The following is a 21,058-nucleotide window of genomic DNA, read 5'->3' on the forward strand; positions in this document are numbered from 1 at the left end:
CTTGAGAACAAGGTTTAAATCCCAACCAGGCACCCGGAAAGGTGACGGAGGGAACACATTAGTGAGCCCTTTCAGAAACTGTGAAATCAAAGGGATTTTGAAGTAATAACACTCTTCAGACGAGCGCTTAAAGATGGACAGCGCCGCCAGGTAACCTTTAATGGTACCCACTTGCAAGCCCTTGTGGGCCAAAGAAAGTAAAAAGGACAGAACCATGGGGATGTCACATGCAAAAGGATCCACTTATGGTCTAACAGGGATGGCATTTATGAAGAAGGCCTCATCCTAACTTCATTGGAAAATGAACAAGAGGCCAACAAATTTATCCAATTTAAGTGCCCCCAGGCTATGAGCCCCGAATTGCTTGTTCCAATACAAGCTATCAACCATCCGGCCGCTAATGATGCAATCTCTGAACTTTTGCTCAAAATAGGCATTTCTTACAACTTGCCTTGGCTTGCCCCTATGCTTAATTCCCTCTCAAAAACTACGGACGGTTTCTCCTCTTCATAGCCATCTTTCAAAGACCGCCTTTCTTTCCAATCGTGGAACTCATGTGGATACCTTAATCTTATGAAATGGCACTCAACTCTCGACCGTCTGAGTCGTCCATCAATATTAATGTTCCAGGAGACCATGAAAACCTCCTCCTTTCTTTTGCCTGATTATGTAACGCATCACATTCCTGCTACACGTGCTCCGGTTGGTCGTCCTTCGGGCGGAATTATGATAGCCATAGACAATGCTCTTATGTTCAATTCAAAAATCGTGTGGCACGCTAATAACTTACTAGCAGTTCTACTGGAAACGAACATCCAGAACTATCCCCATTTAATTATTATGACTATGTATTGGAATCCGTCCACCCTTGAGATTGATGAGATGATTGAGATAGTTGAGAACTGTCTGGAATATGTCACTCACGAATATGAAAAGACTGAAATCATTCTAGGCGGTGACTTTAACTGTGATTGCAGAACCATCAATGAAACCGGAGATCCCCCTAGAAACCTTCTCTCTAAAAATAGAGGCAATATATGGAGGTCCTTTCTGAAAGACTGGGACCTAGATCTTATTCCACCCGCCGACCTGTTGAACTGGACCACATGGTCAAGAGATGGTAAAATGTCAACTCTTGACTTTATATTTGTTAGTCATAACTTGCTTCTACGATCTTCTCCCCTAAGAATCTCCATGTTGCCTTTTAGTGACCATGCTGCGTTACTAGGTAATTTGAAACTTGATTTTTCTATTACCGGAGTTGACCATGCTACTGCATTATGTGAAGTAGATCGGCCTATGACCTCTATCAGATGGTCTACGGCTCTCTGCAAGCAATTTATCCAATTTATAAAGTCAGCCATTGCGCCTTGGCATAACTTGGATTGTATGCCTATGGATGCCCTTGAGCAGCGATATGTTGAAATAACGCACATAGCACTAACATACTTCAACAAAAAGAAAAATACAGATACCAAAGACTGTCATTCTTTTGATCCGCTGTGTAAAGTACAGAAGCGGGAAAAAAACAAGGCTCTTAGGGCCCTGAAAAAACTTCCAGATCTGTCGCAGGAACAATATCTTTCGCGGCGCAAATCCATTCTGTCGAATTACAAACATAGCTTGAAGCAGTTAAGGCTCATAAGGCATAACGAAATAAATTGTAAACTCATCAGAGCCATCTCTGTTCATGACACCCGTATTATATGGCGAACGATTAAGAGCAATTCTTCGCAAGTATCACTTTCTATGCCGAATGTCATATCGGAACCTACTTGGTATAAGTATATCTGGCACAAATTCCGGATTCCGGTGCAATTTGCAAATATCTCGACACCGCTAATAAGATATCAAGATCTGCCGCGGTTGGGCTGGTCCATCGCTGACATTAAATGGGCGATTTCCAAACTCAGTTACTCTAAATCATCCGGTCCCGACGGCCTACCTCCATGCCTCTATAAAGAAGATCCGGACCTGTGGGCCTGCATTCTCAATACCAAGTTTCAGTCCATTTTTAACACAGGAATTATTCCAGCTTCATGGCTAACTGCCAACATCATTCCGATTTTTAAGAAAGGAGATGCTGCGCTGCCACAGAATTACCGTCCCATTGCCTTAATTGACACTGCGGCGAAACTATTCGCCTCTCTTCTTCTTCATGACTTGGAAAAGTACATTGGGGCACTAGGACTATATTCCAAATACCAAACTGGATTTAGAAAAGGCATGTCCACCGCGTTAAATGCTATGGTAATGGCATTCACGATCGCAGAAGCCAAAAAACCAACATCTAACCCGGTCTACATCGCTCTTATCGACATGTCCTCAGCTTTCGACACAGTGATCCGTAATATATTATGGACTAAGTTGACCAACATGGGAATTCCGTCTATTCTCATTTATTGGTTTAAAGCCTTACACACTAACACTTCTTACAGAATCAAGCTTACTTCAGAGGGACGCGTTTCTAAAGATATCAGTACAGAGGTGGGTTTGAAGCAAGGTTGCAATCTTGCTGCTACCTTCTTTAACCTATACCTCTCTGATCTTGATAAAGGTTGGGATGAAAAAAATCTCTTCTCTGCTAAAATCGGCTTGATCCACCTTAAGTGGCTCGCCTTTGCAGACAATATCATCTTATTTGATCCCACCCCGTCAGGCCTCCAACTTAAACTACGTCTATTTGAAGAATTTGCACTAGCACACAACCTGATGCCTAATCCTGCTAAAACAGCAGTAATGCAATTTGGTGTACAGAAACGAACTGGCAAATCACAGTGGCATCTCATGCAGATCCCCATCTCAGTCATTAGAGAAACGATCTACTTGGGATACTACTTAACAGAGAAAAATTCCATCTCAATGTGGCATGATGTTCTCAGTAAAAAGATCAGACCCTTGATATCACAATCCAAAGTAATCTATGCAAAATACTGCAAATTTTCATTAATTCCCCTTATCGAGTTCTTTACTTTGAAAATTGAAAGCGTAATCCTGTATTCTCTTGACATATGTATGGGTGAAATGGGCCCAATTTTGGACCAACTGCAGGGTACTGCCCTGAAACGTGCCATGTCGCTTCCGATGTCCCTCCCCAATGCGATCTTGAGGCATGAATTGGGTCTAGTAGCACTGTCTACCCGTTGGAAATGGCGACTCCTAACCAATTTTGCTAAGATCAGGCATCCCACAGCGAACTCCCTATATGCTGAGCTGAATCATACCATTACGCTGTCACCTACGTCTTCCATGGCTCTCTATGTGTCAAAAATGGCTGGTATACTCAAGACGGCTAACATTACCGTGGACGATGTCTATCATAGACCGGGCTATGCTAAAAAAAAACTTTTTGAACTTGATTGGTGCACAACCCTTGATAAAATGGGATCTTACTATCTTTACAAGGAATACCAATTATTTGCACGTAAACGTATCCCTAGACACGACTACATTGTGCTTTTTCCTTGTGACTCCACGCGGAGGACGTATCTCTGGTTCAAACTCAATTTGTTTCATACTAAAGAAAGAGTTGTAAAATGGATCGGTCACAAGCTGTATGCCTCCAGTCCGCACTGCAGATTTCCCATGTGTACCGAACCCACTGAAACATTAAAACATCTGGTTTTAAATTGTCCTCATTTTAGGAATCAAAGATCGTTATTATTGATGGAATTTGTAAACATTAATTTTATTGACTGCCTACCTTTTCTTTGGGACAGAATGATGCGAGGCAACCATAAGCCGTTGATATATGCTGTAACGAAATTATGTAAAGTGATTGCAAGAGAATTAGAAAAAGACTGTTACATGAATATCTCTTGAATCACTTATTTTAACTCTCTTCCCCCTTGTAAATTAGTATGAATTTGAGGATGTATGTACATTTGAGCGTATAGATAACCCCATGGTGTATTCTTTTGTTTTTTATGTGTTTTTCATTATGTTATAGGAATTAATGGCTTTTAAACTTTTACTTGTATGATGTCTTTTTAGGTCTATGCATTGTAAGTCTTCACGTTTGTAGGCATTTGCTGTAATGCCCTTTTTTTTTTTATTATATCTTCTTTGTAAAGTCTCTCTTACTTGCTAAGAGAGTCAAACACAAATAAAAAAATTTAAAAAAAAAAAAAAAAAAGGATCCACATTCTGAACTCTGCACCAGTCGCAGAACTTACGCCAACGGCAACGGTACAGAGACTTTGTTGCTGGCCTTCGGGCTGAAAGCAACACCTCCATCACGTCTTCAGGGAGGTCCCAATCCTTATACCTCAACCTTTCAGAAGCCAAGCGTGAAGGTTGAGGGATCTGACCTCTGGATGGAGAACCTGACCCCCCTCCCGTGAGAGCAGATCGTCTCGGTAGGGAAGACAACGTGGAGGGCAGATGGACAAGTCGAGAAGGTTCGGGTACCACGTCGTCCGAGCCCACGCCGGAGCAATGAGGATCATCCGGGAACCGAACTTCCGTAACCTCCGCAGCACTTGCGGGATGACGGGGACTGGAGGAAATGCGTGCAGCAGCGGGAATGACCACTCCACCACGAACGCGTCTCCTAAGGCTCCTTTTGGAGGAAATTCCCGCGAGCAAACCCTTTTGCACTTCCGTTTGACACTGGAGGCGAAGAGATCCACTTGAGGGATCCCCCAAAGGGCGAAGATCTCCAGGAGAATCTCCTGAGCCAACTCCCACTCGGGAGAGATCGTGCTCTGCCTGCTCAGAGCGTCCGCCGTCACGTTGTCGTCTCCGGCCAGATGAACTGCCAAGATCGAAACTTCCTGCTGGATGGCCCAGAACTCGAGCTGCATCGCCTCCCTGCACAGAGGAAGTGACCCCTGCCCCCCCCTTTTTGTTGAGGTAGTGCATGGCCACAGTGTTGTCCGTCAGGATCAGGACACTCTTTCCTCGCACAGTCGGCAGAAAAGCCTTCAGGTCTAGCCTGACGGCCCTCAGCTCCAACAGATTGATATGGAGTCTGGACTCTGACGGAGACCAACGACCGCTGACTGTCAGCCCGTTGGCATGAGCTCCGCATCCTGTGAGGGATGCATCCGTCACGATCGTCACCTGCAGCCAGGGAAGCCAAAATGGAGCCCCCTTCATCAAGTTGCCTTCGACGGCCCACCACAGAAGGTCCCGGGCGACCGAGGGCGGCACCTGAACCGGGTCCGACATCCTGCCGGAGGACTGCGACCATTGCATCTTGAGTGCCCACTGCAAAGATCTCATCCGCAGGCGAGCCTCTGGCACCAGAAGAATGCAGGATGCCATGAGGCCGAGCAACCTCAAGAACTCGAACGCTGGGAGCGTCTGGGCATGCTGAAACTTGTGCACCATCTGCTGAATGTGAAGAGCCCTCACCTGGGGAGGAAAAAACTGCCCCAGGGAAGTGTCGAGCACTGCTCTGATGTACTGGAGCCGCTGTGTTGGCGTCAAATGGGACTTCTTTAAATTGAGGGAGAAGCCCAGCCTGTGAAGGGAGTGGCAGGCGACGGACAGATGATCCAGGACTTGCTCGGGAGAGCTCCCCCTGATCAACCAATCGTCCAGGTAGGGGTAGACGTGAATCCCCCCTTGCCTGAGATGCGCTGCCACCACCACCATGAGCTTGGTGAAAACCCTCGGGGCGGAGGTCAATCCGAACGGCAGGACCCGAAACTGAAAGTGCGAGTCGCCAACAGCGAACCTCAGGTACTTCTTGTGCTTGGGATGGATCGGCACATGGAAGTAAGCATCCTTGAGGTCGAGAGACATCAACCAGTCCTGAAGCTGAAGGGTCTGGAGGACTTGAGAGAGAGTAACCATCTTGAAATTGTCCTTCCTTAGGAGTTTGTTCAAACCGCGCAAGTCCATGATGGGTCTCAATCCCCCGTCTTTCTTTCGAAATCAAAAAATAAGGGGAATACCATCCCTTGTTCCTCTCCGTTACAGGCACCAGTTCTATGGCGCCTTTCTCCAGCAGGGCTTGAATTTCCTGCGCAAGGAGCGGATCCAGACTCTGCAAAGAGAGGATCCCCGGTGGATTGTCGCGAGGCCTGTGCCGAAAGGGAAGACAGTAGCCGTGGGTTATGATCTCCAGAACCCACACATCTGAAGTAATGGCACGCCACTCTACAAGATGCTGCGCCACCCTTCCCCCAACCGGTGAACCATGGGGCATGGCCTCATGACTGAGTGGTAGCGGCTGCGGCGTTACCTGAGGGCAAAGAGGCAACTGCCGAGCGGCCTTGGCACCACGGGTACCCTGTCGTCCACCTCTGGTACCCCTGCGTTGGCCTCTTTGACTGCCAGCTCCTCTCACTTTACTGAAGGACGAGTAATAGCGAAAGGAACCACCCCTCCATTGCTGTTCCCTAGGACGAAAAGGCGGAGGTTGGCGAACTGCAGCACCCAACGACTTCGCTGCAGCTTTTGAGGTCTGCAACCTCTCAAGGCTCTCATCAGCCTTGCTGCCAACAAGGTGTTCACCGTCAAAGGGCATGTTGAGGAGCCGGGCCTGCACATCAGGAGCAAACCCCGACTTCCACAACCACGAAAACCTGCGTATCACGGTGCTCGCCGCCATGGACCTGCTGACGCATTCAGCCAAGTCCAAACCCGACTGAACGGACTCACACATGGCATCCTTACCATCCTGGACCATAGCAAGGAAACCATCCCGTTCGTCCCCTTCGGGAATATGTTCAGCCGCTAACGCAACACAGTTCCACAGAGTGTGAGTGAAACGAGACAAGGCACAAATGGAGTTGGCCGCCTGAAGCGCCATACCACCAGAAGAAAACACTTTCTTCGCCCAGCCATCAAAACGTTTGTCGTCCCTATCAGGAGGGATGGTAGGGTACGACGCCTGCTTTGCCGGGGTCGTGGCCGCCTGCACCACCAAACTCTCCGGAATGGGGTGCCTGGTCAAGTAGCAGGGGTCGCTACTGGCTGGACGGTATTTTCGCGACAAGGACCTGCCCACTGCCGGGAGACTCTCTGGAGCAGTCCAAGCCGCCGCCACCCTTCTCTGTAAAGCCATATGGAACAGCAGTACCGGGTCAGTTGGGGGACCAACATCAAGGATGTCCGTGAGATCATCCTGCACAAACTCCCCTGGGGGAGCAGACCATCCCAAGTACTCAGAAACCCTAGCCATAAGGCGTCGGTACGAGGAATCGGCATGAGAGCCAGGCTCAGGCCTACAAAACTCCACCTCCGGAGAGGTGTCCATTCCACTGGCATCATGCAGTGACTGCCTCAAATCGTCAAACTGACTATGGCCCGAGACTATTTCATCTGGAACCTGACTAGGAACCAGGCCATCAGAATCCTCATCCGCCTCTGAAATATATTCCAGGTGGCGAAAAGAAGGCACCCGAGAGTGCTTGCTCTTAACCAGAGCCTTCCTAAGGGGTTCCCCCGTGCCACGGGGTACCTCCGACACGAAAGGTGTCGAGGGCGTCGAGTGAATCGGCACCGGAGTCGAGAGAACAGGCATCGGCGCCGAGAGGATCGGCGTCGAGGAAATCGGCGTCGACGTCAGATGCAGCGCCGCCAGCATCGGCGGCGTCGACACAGTCCTCGGAGCCGGAGCTCCGAGCGTGTCCTTCGACGACCTGAGCTTCGACGACTTCCTCGGAGCCAGAGCCTCGAGAAAGCCTGTCGACGCCCTCGACGCCTCAGACTTCCATTTCTTCCTCGAAGACATCACAGGTGCAAACGGTCTCGAACGCGTTGAGGACCGGGACCTAGAACGGGTACGTCGAGAACGAGTCCCCTTGTCCGAACGGGACCTCTCCCGTGACTCGTGCCGACCACTCTTGCAAGCGATGTCTCTCGACCTCTCACGACCGACCCCACTCGGGGGCGCGGACGGCTTAGTACCCTGCAACTCGAGAATCGCCAGCATTTTCTTCCCGAAGGAAGCCCATTCCTGCGGCGTCGCACGGCTGATGGGGTAAGCGACGTGCCGGGCAGATCCTCTGAAGAGGACCTGGAAGACGACCGGTGTCGGCACTTCCGAGAATGCCTCGAAGAGGCTGAGGAGTGGCGAGACCAACTCCTAGGAGGAGACCCATGAGACTTCCGACGATGACACAGAGAGTCTCCTCTCGAATCATCCGTCGAAAGCCCCGCAGACTTCGACTTCCGGGGCTTGGAAACCCGACCTACCGACAACTTCTTCTTACGTTCACCTAAGGCTTTGGACGTGAGCGACTGGCAGTCGATACAGTCATCCGTGTCGTGGGCCTCCCCGAGGCACCAGAGGCAGGCGTCGTGCGAGTCCGTCACCGACATCTTGGACCCACACTCCCCGCACTTCTTGAAGCCCGGACGCGGGGTCGAAGATGAAGTAGAAGACATCTTCACACGAAGGATTTTCACAAAAACGAACAGGTTCGAAGAACCGAGAAGAACAGAACTCCAAAGAGTCGAGGCATTAACCGAGATTCACGAAGCAACACGTTCGCGGAAAAAACGGAACTGAGGCTAGGGGTGTCGTGCGTCCTACTTATCACATCGGATGACGTCGGAGGAGGTCCTCGACGACGGCGCATCAACGTCATTGACACAGGACGCAGAAAAAAGTTTCCGAAGCAGCACAGCTGTGGTGATTACATGTCATAGATATGGAATACGTCGGAGGACCCAATCCCCTCGAAAGAAGGATACGCAGTTTGAAAGCGGTTCCATCTTGCTTTGAGATGTCACTGTGATGAGAACATAGTGAGCTAAGAGGGAACATGACAGACTTTGATAAACCTTTAGGCGCCGTCTGCTTTTTGAGAAATGCTTAGCTAGTAGAAATATGTATTTTTATATGTTACCATAGAGATGTATGTACGTCATTGAAAAGTATATCCAGGGGCAAGGTTTTGCAGTAGAATCAGAATCGGATGGAGAATCGGATGGCTTTGACAGAGATGTAGCTTGGGAGAGCAGACTGGGAGAGCAGATGAGAGCAGAGTTCGAGATCGATCTAGCAGGGAGTTTTTGGCAGGAGGCCAGACCACTGAGAGGCCAAGAGAAAGAGGCCCGGTGTGATGCTGTGCAGGGACTGGCTGGCAGTGGGAGCTGGAGAGGAGAGAGACCTAGCTGTCTGGCTAGAGATGGGACACATTCGAAATGGGAGCTTGGGAAGCTTGCTCATGCAAAGGGGAGTATGGTTCTAGGCCAAAGATAGATTTGTTGGAGTTTCACACTATGTAGTCCTCCTGAGCATCAAGGGGCTGTAGCGCGTCTTTCGGCACATCCGCAGGCCGCTCTTTGTGCTTCGACATCTCCCGGGACCTCTCCTTCAACCCCACTGCCGAAGCAATCCTAGCGATGCTTTCGGAGATGTTCGGCGAAGCGGGGCGATGTGCCGGTTGACTTTGAGGCCTAGCGGTAGATCTTTCTCCTACCCGGGCCTTAGGGGGCGCTGGAGCATCAGCCAAAGGCGCTTTGATGGCCACATGGGTTTTGGAGGTAGCGCCCTTTGTTTTAGGAGGCCCAGTCGCAAGATGCTGCTGTGGATGCAGGGAAGGCTGCTGATCCTGAGGACCACTTGATCCTGGCGAAATTTTCGGCAGTTCCGTTGGCACTTTCGCCTGTTTCGACGGCACCGTCAAAACCGGGACCGGGGTTGTGTGTTTAGTGCTGCAATCTTGTATGCCCCTGTCGCCGGGTGTTTTCCCCATAGCATGACTCGCGTCAGGCCTATCGGAGTCGGGGACGGGGGTGGCGGACCCTGAAACATCCAACGTAAGGTCAATGACATCCAACACAGATGCCTGGTCATCACTGGTCCCCCGTCACTTGCGGCGGTGGGGGAAGAGGATCCAGCCCGCAACATGCCATAGGCCACCCACCACTTAATGCAACACTCCTCAAGCGTTTTAGGGCGCAGGAGTTTATAGGCCGCGCACCGCACTTCATCGTGGTCAGGGGGTAGACAATTGTTGCACTTAGAGTGCTTGTCCTTCCAAGGGTATCTGGCACTGCAAGAGGGGGAAAACCTAAATGGTGTCCTTTCCATAGCAAAAGGCAACAAAGGCGATGACCAGACCTAGGGAGCAAAGAGAGGGAAAGAGGAGAGACATAACTGAAAGAATATGGCCACCCCGACCCCACTCTCCCTACTGTGTAGGCCGGTCAGAGGGCCCGGACCACGTGGACAGGCCAGGCTTCCCTCAGTCTCACTGGGTACTAGGCTCCTCCATGACCAATCTCCCCTTCACTGGCCTGAAAGAATCCTTAGGTCAGGCCCCTGGTTTAAGGGCACCCGATTGGAAGAGAGCTTTCATATTGCAGGCAGATGCTTAGGACACTGGGCTAGTTGGAAAACGTTCACAGCTTGGTGACAAAGGAGAGGAACAACACATATGTCACACCAGCTACCAGTTTAGGTGTGGCTAAATCAGGTGGCACCAGGTGGATAAAAAATGTTTTCCATCATATGGGGTCTTAGGAAGTTGCGGTCCTACCTCTATGGGACTCAATTGACTGTTTATGCTCACCCTAAGCCTTTGAAGTGGTTGGTCGATATTAAAGGAGAGAATCCAAAGTGGCCAGACGGTTCATGAGTCTGCAGGCCTTGAACATCACTATTGGGACTAGGCCAAATTCCAAATTTAGAAATTCTGATGGGCTGTCCAACTGGGATAACCAATTGGAACGAAGTACCCATCCAGGGGTGGATTAGTTCCCCCTGTACCTAATCTGGGGGTGGGGTGTGGAGGGGATTATGAAAGCCTTCACTTTACTGCACCTTTCTTTCCATTTTTATGGACCCCCCAAACATTTGCTTTATTTTGAATCTGACCTACTGTTTTTCAGTGCAGTGAAGCCTTATGCTTCACTACACTGTCTTTTGCTCATCTGTTATGGGAAAACTGACATGTCCTTCAGGCTGTCAGTACTGGGAAGCATTGTTTCCCTTAGTCTTGATACTGATATTACTACTTTGGTAACTGTTGTGTCTTTTTTGTAACTTTTATCATTGTACAAGGCATCTTACAATACAGTACAATAGGGTACATATTTGTTTTTGCCCTAGACTGACACTCAAGGATTTGTGGTTACTCTAGGTGTGCCAAATAAACAAGCTAGTGGCAGCAGCGACTTTTTACAATTTTTGTACTTTTCGTTTTCACCTTACCACGTTTGGCTACTAACTGTGGCTCGTGATCAAACATGGTCATGCCACAAGGTGTTTTGCTTGTCCTTTGGCCATCTTGTCTTTTAGCCTTCTTCCAGGCCTGTGAGGCCAGGTAAATCCTTATATGGACTTCCAGTGCCCAGGAAAGCAGAGGCTTTTGGCTGGCAACAGGAGAGATATGAATGTTAGCTGACTGGATGTGGGCTGGCACTTTCTGGTCTGAATCCACAAACTGGTTTCAGTGTGTCCGAGTGATATATATGATTGTTCCTGCCAGTGGTCCTGATTGGATCACTGCTGGTCTGTGTGCGGGGTTCGTTCTGCTACTGGGAGTTTCTGCTCTTATCTGGCATTTGGGATAAGAAGAGGACCCCTCCACCCACTCTCGAGAGATCCTGGAGAAACCCAAAAGGAGCCAAAACTCCTGTCCAGCTCTGAGACCCGTGAGGAGACCAGAGACCCATCTGAAGGAGGCCTGGTGACCAAATACTGCTGCTGTCCTGGAAGAGCCATGTCTTGCTGTCGATCTTTAGCTGTCCTGCGGGGGGAGCTGTGACACGTGATCTCTAGATTGAGTGCAGGGGTCCTCTTCTTATCCCAAAAGCCAGGTAAGAGCAGAATCTCCCACTAGCCAATCATAGAACTACCCCCCCCCACACACACACACACACCACAGCAGTGGTCCAATCAGGACCACTGGCAGGAACATTCATGCATATCACTCAGACAGACTGAAACCAGTTTGTCGATTACCAGCATGTATTTCAGCCTCCTCTCTGCCCAAAGGGCTTGTTATTGAGTTGTCCCAGGTATTTGAGGGTGTCATATTTCTTCTTCGCGCTTTTAAGTGCCTCTTCGACCGCTTTGCCAAATAAAGCCCAGGGCTCAATGGGCATGTTTAAAAGGGTAAAACAAACCAAAACCATACGTTGTCGTATGGCGGTCCCCCAATGCACTCCTAGGGGATATAAATCCCAAGTAAATTCTAGAGATCCGCCGTATAGGCCCTGTGGAGGACAGGCCGTCAGCCACTAAGGCCCCCACATCAAATCCCACAAAAACTGATTCCATTAAAAAATCTGTGTTCAAAACAATGATATTCAAAACATCAATAATCGACATGTTCAATGTCATGCAAGTTTCAATCAACAATTTGTATACCATTGTACATAATTGGATTTTTATCTTACCATCTTCACGTGAACATCAATAACATAAGCTTCAAAAGTCAAACATGTAAAAATAACATGGATACAAAATTATATAAATCCACAATTGATAACAAAGATAACGTGACATATAAGTTTTAGTACAGGTTGATTCAATCTCAAACAAGTACGGATTGTCACTGTTTGTGAAGGAAGTTCATTATAAATCGTGATGCTTTGCAACTCCTAATTCCTGTGAGCCACAAAGGTTTTTGTGTAAGAGTCCAAAATAGCTCCATATAAGTTGATAAAATGCCAACGCGTTTCGGTTTATAGGAAATCCATCTTCAGGTCGAAGAAGACTATTAGTGCCGCAGAATGTGTTTTTTTCTAAAAGAAAAAAAAACAATTGCAATTACTACTTTATAGAGTATAATGAAAGGTACACTGACCTTCAGTGGGTGGTCCCGTCTCCAGGATTGGGTTCAAGTCCTGTATATCAAACCAGGAAAAACAAAACTTATGAGACCTACGTCCAAAATCATCCTAACTTCAACACCCCTAAAGTAAAAGCACTAAACGGCACTAAAGGGTGCTCAGGGGTACTCACCTTGATTGAATACACTGTCACTGCAAGACTGGGCAGGAAAGTTGGTCGAGCGGCTTGCATAAACTACAAGATAAGGAAGAGCCAATAATGTTTAAAAGGGTAGCCTGGGCCTCCAATTTGAAACCCGAATGACGGAGCCATGCATGGCATTTGATTTGTGTGCCTTCTGCCACAATACGCCCCGCGTTATCTGCTGCGTCCAAGTTATTCTTAAGGATGCAGCTTGCTACTTGTCTCCCTTCAGCGATGGTGTGCGAGAGCTGTGTTTTAGAGTCTCTGGAACCAAGTTTATTTGTTGTGAGAGCTTGTCCCACTTGCAGCAATTATAGCTAGTTAATAGCGTAGTATTATTCGATATTCTTATTTGATAGGCAGCCAAGGAAGCTATTCCTGCCCAGGATGTAGATCGTCTTACTCTCCTTGTCAGGAGGGGCAGAGGATAGAGGTTCCTGCGCTCTTTCTTTTGTTGGTGACTACTAGAGTGTCGGGCTTTAACTGCCACCTAATGTATAAAGGGTCCGAAGGGGCTGGTCTAAACACCTTTCGATGCGTGAGTTGACTGCCCTTGTCAGATTGGGGGTAAGTAGTGAGGGCTGAATACGCCTCTGGACCGATTAAAGTAGAGGGATAAACTGTGCTGCGATTTCTTATCCCTAAGGATATCCTCTACAAAGTCTTTATCGACTTGAGCTTCCTGGGTATCTATCTTAAAGTTTTCTGCAGCCTTTAAGAGTAGGTCATTGTACTGCAGCTGGTTGTCTACAGGGGAGTCAGCCACTGGTTGGTCGGTGTGGTTTGGGGATTGGATGATGTAAACGTCATCATCATAGTATTGGTCTAGGTCTGTGTCCTTTGGGTCTGAATATGAGCCAGGGTCCTGTAAGACTTGTGTCATAATGTGTTTCTTGACCTACGTCTTGATATGAGAAGGTAGAAGCTTGTGTGGTGTTGCGGCAGGCTTTTTGTTTGCTGCCTCGCCTTATGGGGGGGCACTGAAGATTGTGGAGTTGATCTGGGTGTTGATCAAAGAAATGTACAAAACTGGACATTCTTCTCATGACCCTATCAAATTGTTCTGGGGTCCATTGGGAGGAGCTTGGCAACACAGAGGAAGCAGGTGGAGGTTCTGGGGCAGGGGTCTGTTTATGATGCATTGCCACTGAAAGGGTGTCCTCATGGGTAGAGTAATCTCTACTCTTCGTGCCTTGTGACTTTGAGGCTTGGGGAGTCGAAGATTTCAAGCTTTTTCGACGTTCTGCTCTTCAGTAAGGTGTCAAGGACGTGTTTTTTTTATTACGTCGCTCATTTAAGAGCTTTTTCCAGAGGTTGGCAACAAGTCGTTTGACGCCCGGTCACAGGAACCCAAAGACTTTCCAGATTTAGACTTTGGCGTCTGTCATATGCTGATCGCAACCGCGATGCCCAGAGGACAAGGAATGTTGGGACATTCGCTTTGACACTCTGTGTGGCTTATCGGTCGACGACGTGATCGACTTTCGGCCATGGGGGATGTGCTTGGTGTGGTGTGGACTGGGGGTGCCTGAGCCGCCTGGGATCGTCTCCGTAGCAGAACTGCTGGCCTGCTTGTTGGAGACAGGGGCTCAAGTGCGGGAATCCATTGGATCCCGATCGCACTTGGAGTCACTTAGGATGCCGATCCTGCTATCGTTGGAGGCCCCCTCGAAGTCCATGGCAGCCACGACATTCATGGCTTAGTGGGCCAAGCGTTTAGTCTTGCGGTCCTTTAAAGTTTTCGGCCTAAACAGTTTTCAAGACTTGCACTGTTTTTTGACATGGTCCCTCGGGAGGCAAAGGTTACACACTCAGTGTGAATACTTCCAGGAAAGTACAGAATTTAAAAGGAATGTTTTCCATCATGTATAAAGATGGCAGCCTGGCAAAATAAATGGTAGTGTAACAGAACTCTAAGTGAGATGAAATATGAACCTCCTCCCACTCTCCCTATTGTGCAGGGCCGAGGCCCATTGGGGCCTGGAAAGGCTGCAGACAAGGTTTGTGAGATGTAAGTTGTCGACGGATGATCTTGGCCTTGAAGCCATTGCTGGAGATCTTGCAGTGTACGGTTGTCGAAAAAACAGAAAGACAAACTAAGTTTAAACTTCTACTAAGTAATGGTGCCAGCCCAGAAGGAACTATGCAATACGCATCCAACTACATTGGAATAAAAAACAATCAGAGGGACTTCGACGCATCAAGGACCATGGGCACAGTGGAAGTCACACTAGGGAAGGTATTACTAACACGCCCTGCCGACATCCCTTTTTAAGTTTCGAAAACTACAAATGTAATACTACGCGGCTACCACTAGATGTCGGCCTACGCAGATCCACAAGCTTCAGAAAAATATATATATTTTAATATAACTTTAAGTGATTAAGTGTTTTCTTGGATCCCTGTGTTTACCGATTCCAGTGTACTGCTCTACAGCTCACATTACTTCCTCCTAAGATGAACCTAGATGTTCAGCCTCTCTACCCACTTGTGCAGTACAGCCCTAAATTAAGTGTTGGGTCCCTAATCCCAAGAGATAAGTCTTATGAAGTCCCACACCAGTTGGACTGTAGAAAAACATACCCAACAGCGATCAGTTTAATTAATTTTTTTAAGTTCAGAGGGCACTCCTGGGGTGCCCTTTTTCATCTAACCCATGGCTGTTTACAGCAGCGCCGACCCACCACTTCCGTTGAGTGACTATAGCTGTGGTGTGTGTTGTTAGCAGTTAGTGTAGACAGTGTGTGTGCAAGTGTGTCTGAGTGAAAGTGTGCACAAGTGACCGACTGCAAGTTGGCATCTAGGCAATTTCTATCCTTATTACTGCAGTAAGGAATAGATACTGCATTTATGGCAACTTTTCAGAGTGGGCTGGAGGATCAGTTATATGTTGCCACACTCAAAAATGTGCATAGCTCTCTCCACCACACTAATAGGACAACATGTGTTGTGAACCTACCATATTGCAGACAGGTCAATTGCCATTAGAAAAAGGCAGAATTCCCTTTTAGTTAACAGTGTGTAATAGTGTTTAATACCATACATAAGTGTATTTGCCGCAATGTAGGTGACAGTTCCTTAGTTGACTGTGCTTTGTGTTTAGCTTGATAGACTAGCGCTTCATCTTATTAGCATCACTCTGAATTGTACCTTTGAGTTTCCCTTAATACAGTGCTGGAAATGCACAACATTTACTGGGGGAACTCCCCACCTGCCTCCCTTCGTGTGCGGGGGAAAAGGGGACAGGTTGTCAGTGGTGTGGATGGGTCTGAAGGGCGAAGGTAGGCGTTGAATGTGGGTGCCATTAACATCAGATGCTGGCTGCTTTGCATAAAAACAAAGTGCATTTTGGGAACATAAGAATGACCACCAATTTATCAAACATGTCTGTGATATTAATTCAAATGTGCATTCCTTCTGAGCATGCCATGCACATATTGTATAATTGTTACTGCATTTATCAGAATATTTACCATGACAGTAAAATGTGTGCAAAGCACAAGACATGTATACAGCTTTGGACCATTTCATTGATTGAGTGGGCTGCTCTGGTACGCAATGGATGACTTTCAGATGCAGAAGCAGCTTGTTAAGATCCCAATCAGATCTCCTAATTTCAAGGAGGTTATATTCCCACCAGCCTCAAAGCATGTCAAGATAATTGAGCACGTAAAGTTAATAGTAAAGGAGAAAGAAGTAGGGCATCAGTGAGAAATTCTGACAGGGTTCCAGGGATATGGTGGCGTGGCAGGGGTGGGGCGATAACGCATGAGAAACAGGTGGCTAAGCCAGTTATCCCACACTCTGAATACGATAGGCATCATGGAGGACCTGGTGCAAGGAGCAAACTGGTTTCCTTGAACTTGGACAGACAAGGGACAAAGATCGCACTGCCAAGATCTGAACTTGCAACATGCAGGCTGTCCTCATGTCAAACAAGCATTTAACTTGCTGAGCTATCTTCTGGGTTAATATCCATTTGATAACTATGAAGGAATATGACCCATTTAGTGACGGGCTGCACCTCCAACCATATGGCAACATCCAAAACTGCTGGCTTTTCCAATTTTTCATAATTGGTTCTGGGGCTACACCTGTATAATGTAATTGAAGTTTGGTATGCAATTTCTTTTCTCATCATGTACTACTCTTCATTCAAAAATGGGGGCAAGTGACTTATGTGTGGCTAGTAGCTCATGACTTGAAATGTTGCGCCCTGACACAAACCATTTACAGACACGATGAAAGACCCATTGAAAGAGATGGGAAAACATCAAGAAAGAAAAGATTTTGGTGATAGGCTGCCTACTTGTTCATCTTAAAAAACACAACACATAATTCCAAAGCACTGATAACTCCAACCGGTCAGCTTGGGTTTGAGACTGTCTGATGGGAAACCACTACCCCAACAATCTAAATTGGGATAAAGTCTACTTCCTACCAGCCAGAATACTCAATACTTTTCTGATTTCCTAATGGAGTATCCTAGGAAATGTTTCAACCAGTCAGTCTTTACATCAGATGTGGCATGAATTGGATCACATTCTATTCATCGACCACAATCAACAATGATTTTTTAGCAAGGGCAAATCTGCACTTCATCGTGTTTGGAAAGGTCCTTTTATCATATAACTATTTGTAGCGATGCATATTTCTTTTTAATGATCTTTCACAATCTCACTCATTTATACACTTCATTAGACACACTTTCTGAATATTCTGAGCTGTTCCTTTGGTACAAAGCGATAAGGTGCCCACTGTTCAAAAGTTCAACAGAAAGACTTGGATCCTGCTCAATGATTGTTAGGGAGAATGCTCAGAAATGTGCCACTTCCCTTCTAGCTTAGAGACACCCAGCACTTTTTGCTGGACTTTAGGACTTTTAATTTCTAACCTGGAGAGAGTGAGACCTTTTTCCCACTCATGTATTTTTCTGTGATTTGGACTCTGTTTCTTTTGACTTTCTTTTGACTTTGGAGTCTGGCAAACTCCATAGGCATCATCTTTACATTGTGACACACAGCACCTTCAGTGCAGTGACACAGGGAAGTCTCTTAGATTTCCCAAAGGTTTAAATACATTCTCTTGGTGAAACTAGTGTTTCCAAGAGCAGTGAAGTGAAATTCACTTTACTTACATTTTGTAACTTTCTAGACCCAGCACACACTATCTTACAATAGGGTGCTGGAGGGGTTCCTTAGTATCCCCTTTGTCCAGTTGCTCATGTAACATTTTTATGCTACCCTTTCTACAATTAATGGCTGGTGGCAGTGGTTTACTTTTTCCTACCATTGTGTGTTTTTACAGCGGGCTGCAATGGCAGCTGCAGTAAGACACCCATGGGTGCCCATTTCGTCAAAATGGCCCCAGTGTTTTTTCCCCCCATGTTTCCCCCATTTCTTGTTGGAAAGGTCCTTCTTGCTATTTACTGTGAGGGAGGTGCCCGACAGTCCCTGTGCTTAATCCCCTTGGTTACAGGAAGGCACCCAAAGGGGACTGGCTGGCTGTCCTCGGGGAACAGTCACCCAGCTGTGTGAGAGACAGCAAGGCTGCGTATGAATGGGAGAAACCTGCATAAAAGGTGAGGCTTTTTGACTTGGAAGGCCAAGTCGACCACTGGACGAAGGAATCCGAAGAACTTGGAAGAGACTTCCGCTGCAACTCCTGGACCGTTGGTTTGCCCAGTGAAGACCTGCTGCTGTGCTGAAGCTCTGAATTTGCTTTGAATAGAGAAGCCCTGCAACAGACTACTTCTCCCCTTGGGTTGGTGGGACCAATCAACCCCAAAGTGAACTTGTCTGGACATCCTCTCAGAGCTGGCAGTACTTCCATTGCTGCTGCAGGAACCGATTGCCAGGGAGAGGAACACCAGATCGAGTGCATCGCTTTTAAGTCAGACCCGATCTCCAGGAAGATCATCCGGACTACCATGAAGCAGGACTGAACAAGCCTGACCCACGTCAACAGAATGCTGGACCCCAGATGCGAGGAAAGTCCATTAAGGTATCCGAGAACCTGCGGTGGTGCTTTTTGCGACTGACGCGAGGAGCTGAAACTGTGAAGTGCCGCTGATCTGAAGTTTGCCCATTGATGTCGCTGACTTTCCATTCGTAGTGCCGGAGTCCCCAGACGTCCTCCCTCTTGTCCCAATGACTGAGGCCCAGGAACACAGGATCTGCATACCTACACAGGAACAGAAGTGCAGCTGGAACCAGTTTTCTTCTAACCAAAGGTACTGTAAAACTAAGGGGACTTACCTCTTGTGGTGTAGCCTTGCTAGCTCTCAGTTGAGCCTTGTCTAGGTTACCTTTGCAGAGTTGCTTGCAGCTTTGCCCCTTCACAAGCCTCCCAGATTGTGGCCCTTTAGTGATTTCCTTTCTACAAACATTTCTAAAAACATTGCACAAGACTTTTACTTACCTGCAAGAAGATCTTCAGCTCCCCTAGACTTTGCTCAACTAACATTGGCTGTCCTGGCTCCCTGAGAGACTCTTCTTACCTCTGACTTTGTGCTTCTGACTTTCCTCCAGGAAAGGGTTCATTAACTTTTCATTGGAGGGTTCTGAAAGTACTTACCAGTTTATGAATTATTTGTTAACCTTTGTTTTATTCCCATATGTAGCCTTTTGTACTAAAAATTAGTATTTCTCTAAATGTACCAGTGATAAATCAATGTCCACAGTGTTCTAGCTATTTAAGTCACGTGAGGGTGTAGGGAGTGTGTGTCCCATCCCGAATGGATATCATCTGATTAGAGAAACTAAGGGCCTCATTACGAGTCTGGTGGTAACCGAGCCAGAAAAACCATCAGGTTACCGCTGGACTCGTATTACCATTCCGCCTCCGTGATTCCCGGACTTACCGGGGCATTACGACCCCAGTGACCCAGGAATTCTGGAGGCGGAATTGTGTAAATCCCCATTCCCATGGAGTCCCATAGGACTCCATGGGGATGGGGACAATGGAAACACAGGTTCCGTCTATGACGGAGCCGGTGTTTCCATTTCCGCATGCATGCGGGTGTTAAACCCGCCAGGTCAGACCTGGCGGGAGTGACACCTCCCGCCTGCAGGACTCGGAATCAGCCGGTCCGGAAAGAACGGTGGTGGCGGTTTTACAACCAACGTTCTTTCCAGACTGTCTGACTCATAATGAGGCCCTAAGAGTGTGTTTTGAAGTATATTTTAAAGTGTTACATGTTTTGCTCCCTTCTAAAGAAGGCTTATTCAACTGACTGTTAAATACATTAATAATTGTTTTATCAAGAAACCTTGTGTTTAAGTGTTTATTTGAATAACTGTCATTGTAAAACTCTGTGTTACAACCTCAAAGCTCACATTGACCCCTCTTGAGATAAGCCTGGCTGCTCAGTCACTCTACCAACTTATGTAGTGTTTGATTATACCAAAGGTTCGGTTAACTATTGCCAAGAGGACAAGGCTGGTGCAATCTTCCACAGGGTACTGCATACAATCTTGCCTAACAATGCTCAATGATAAATGTGTTGCACAGACCTGATGAGCTCCAAATTCAATTGGTTGTGTTTTTCTTTTATTGCCACGTAGTAAGATTGCAAGATCGCTAACACTGCAGGATTCCAAGAAGGTTGATTTGGGGCCATCAAACAAACCGCAGTCCCTGGGTAGTCGATCAAAGGATTCTGGGAAAAAGTGCTGGAGCAGATCAACAACACCTGATGCCAGACGTAGAATTCCTGAAACAAAAGGAAAATCATAAAGTAAGTGCATGTGCAAGCTAGTGACGCAGCATAGATATGAGCGAGTCTGGATTTCAATTCGCTAGCGTCTTTGCTGCTGTTCTCCCCTTTTCCCCAGGCTCTCTCAGATCATGACTGATCACACTATACAGGTTTCTTTGTTCACTTGTTTGTGGTTACAATTTACTGATTATAAGCGGCAGTCTATAAAAGAAAAGCTATGAAATCACTCTAATAAACACATTTAACATTCCTAAAAGCAGGTGCTTTCATTTTAGTCATTACTTACTGTGCCGAATCCCTGGATTTTCGTAGCTTCTCCCCTAGGGGGAGTCCCTTTCCATGAGGCCTGGCAAGTAAGGCAGCTAGCCGACAGTCCCCCTCAGGGTGGTACTCAGCGGTTGGATTTCATGGGGAGGGAAGCCCCCTAAGGCATTAGTGACAATACGGCG

General features: G+C 47.3%; 1 protein-coding gene across 4 annotated transcripts in view; it reads right to left on the reverse strand.

Moving 5' to 3' along the window:
* The window catches only part of TRANK1 (tetratricopeptide repeat and ankyrin repeat containing 1), a 2,632,183-nt gene that overhangs the window by 910,512 nt on the left and 1,700,613 nt on the right, over positions 1-21,058 (reverse strand). For all 4 annotated transcript variants that reach the window (XM_069613200.1, XM_069613201.1, XM_069613199.1 and 1 more), the window contains one exon: positions 20,404-20,603. In XM_069613200.1, the coding sequence (XP_069469301.1) occupies positions 20,404-20,603 (200 nt within the window). The remainder of the gene's footprint in view (positions 1-20,403; positions 20,604-21,058) is intronic.

Source organism: Ambystoma mexicanum, chromosome 5p (genome assembly GCF_040938575.1).
Source record: "Ambystoma mexicanum isolate Mex_15411 chromosome 5p, UKY_AmexF1_1, whole genome shotgun sequence".
Taxonomy (NCBI): Eukaryota; Metazoa; Chordata; class Amphibia; order Caudata; family Ambystomatidae; genus Ambystoma; species Ambystoma mexicanum.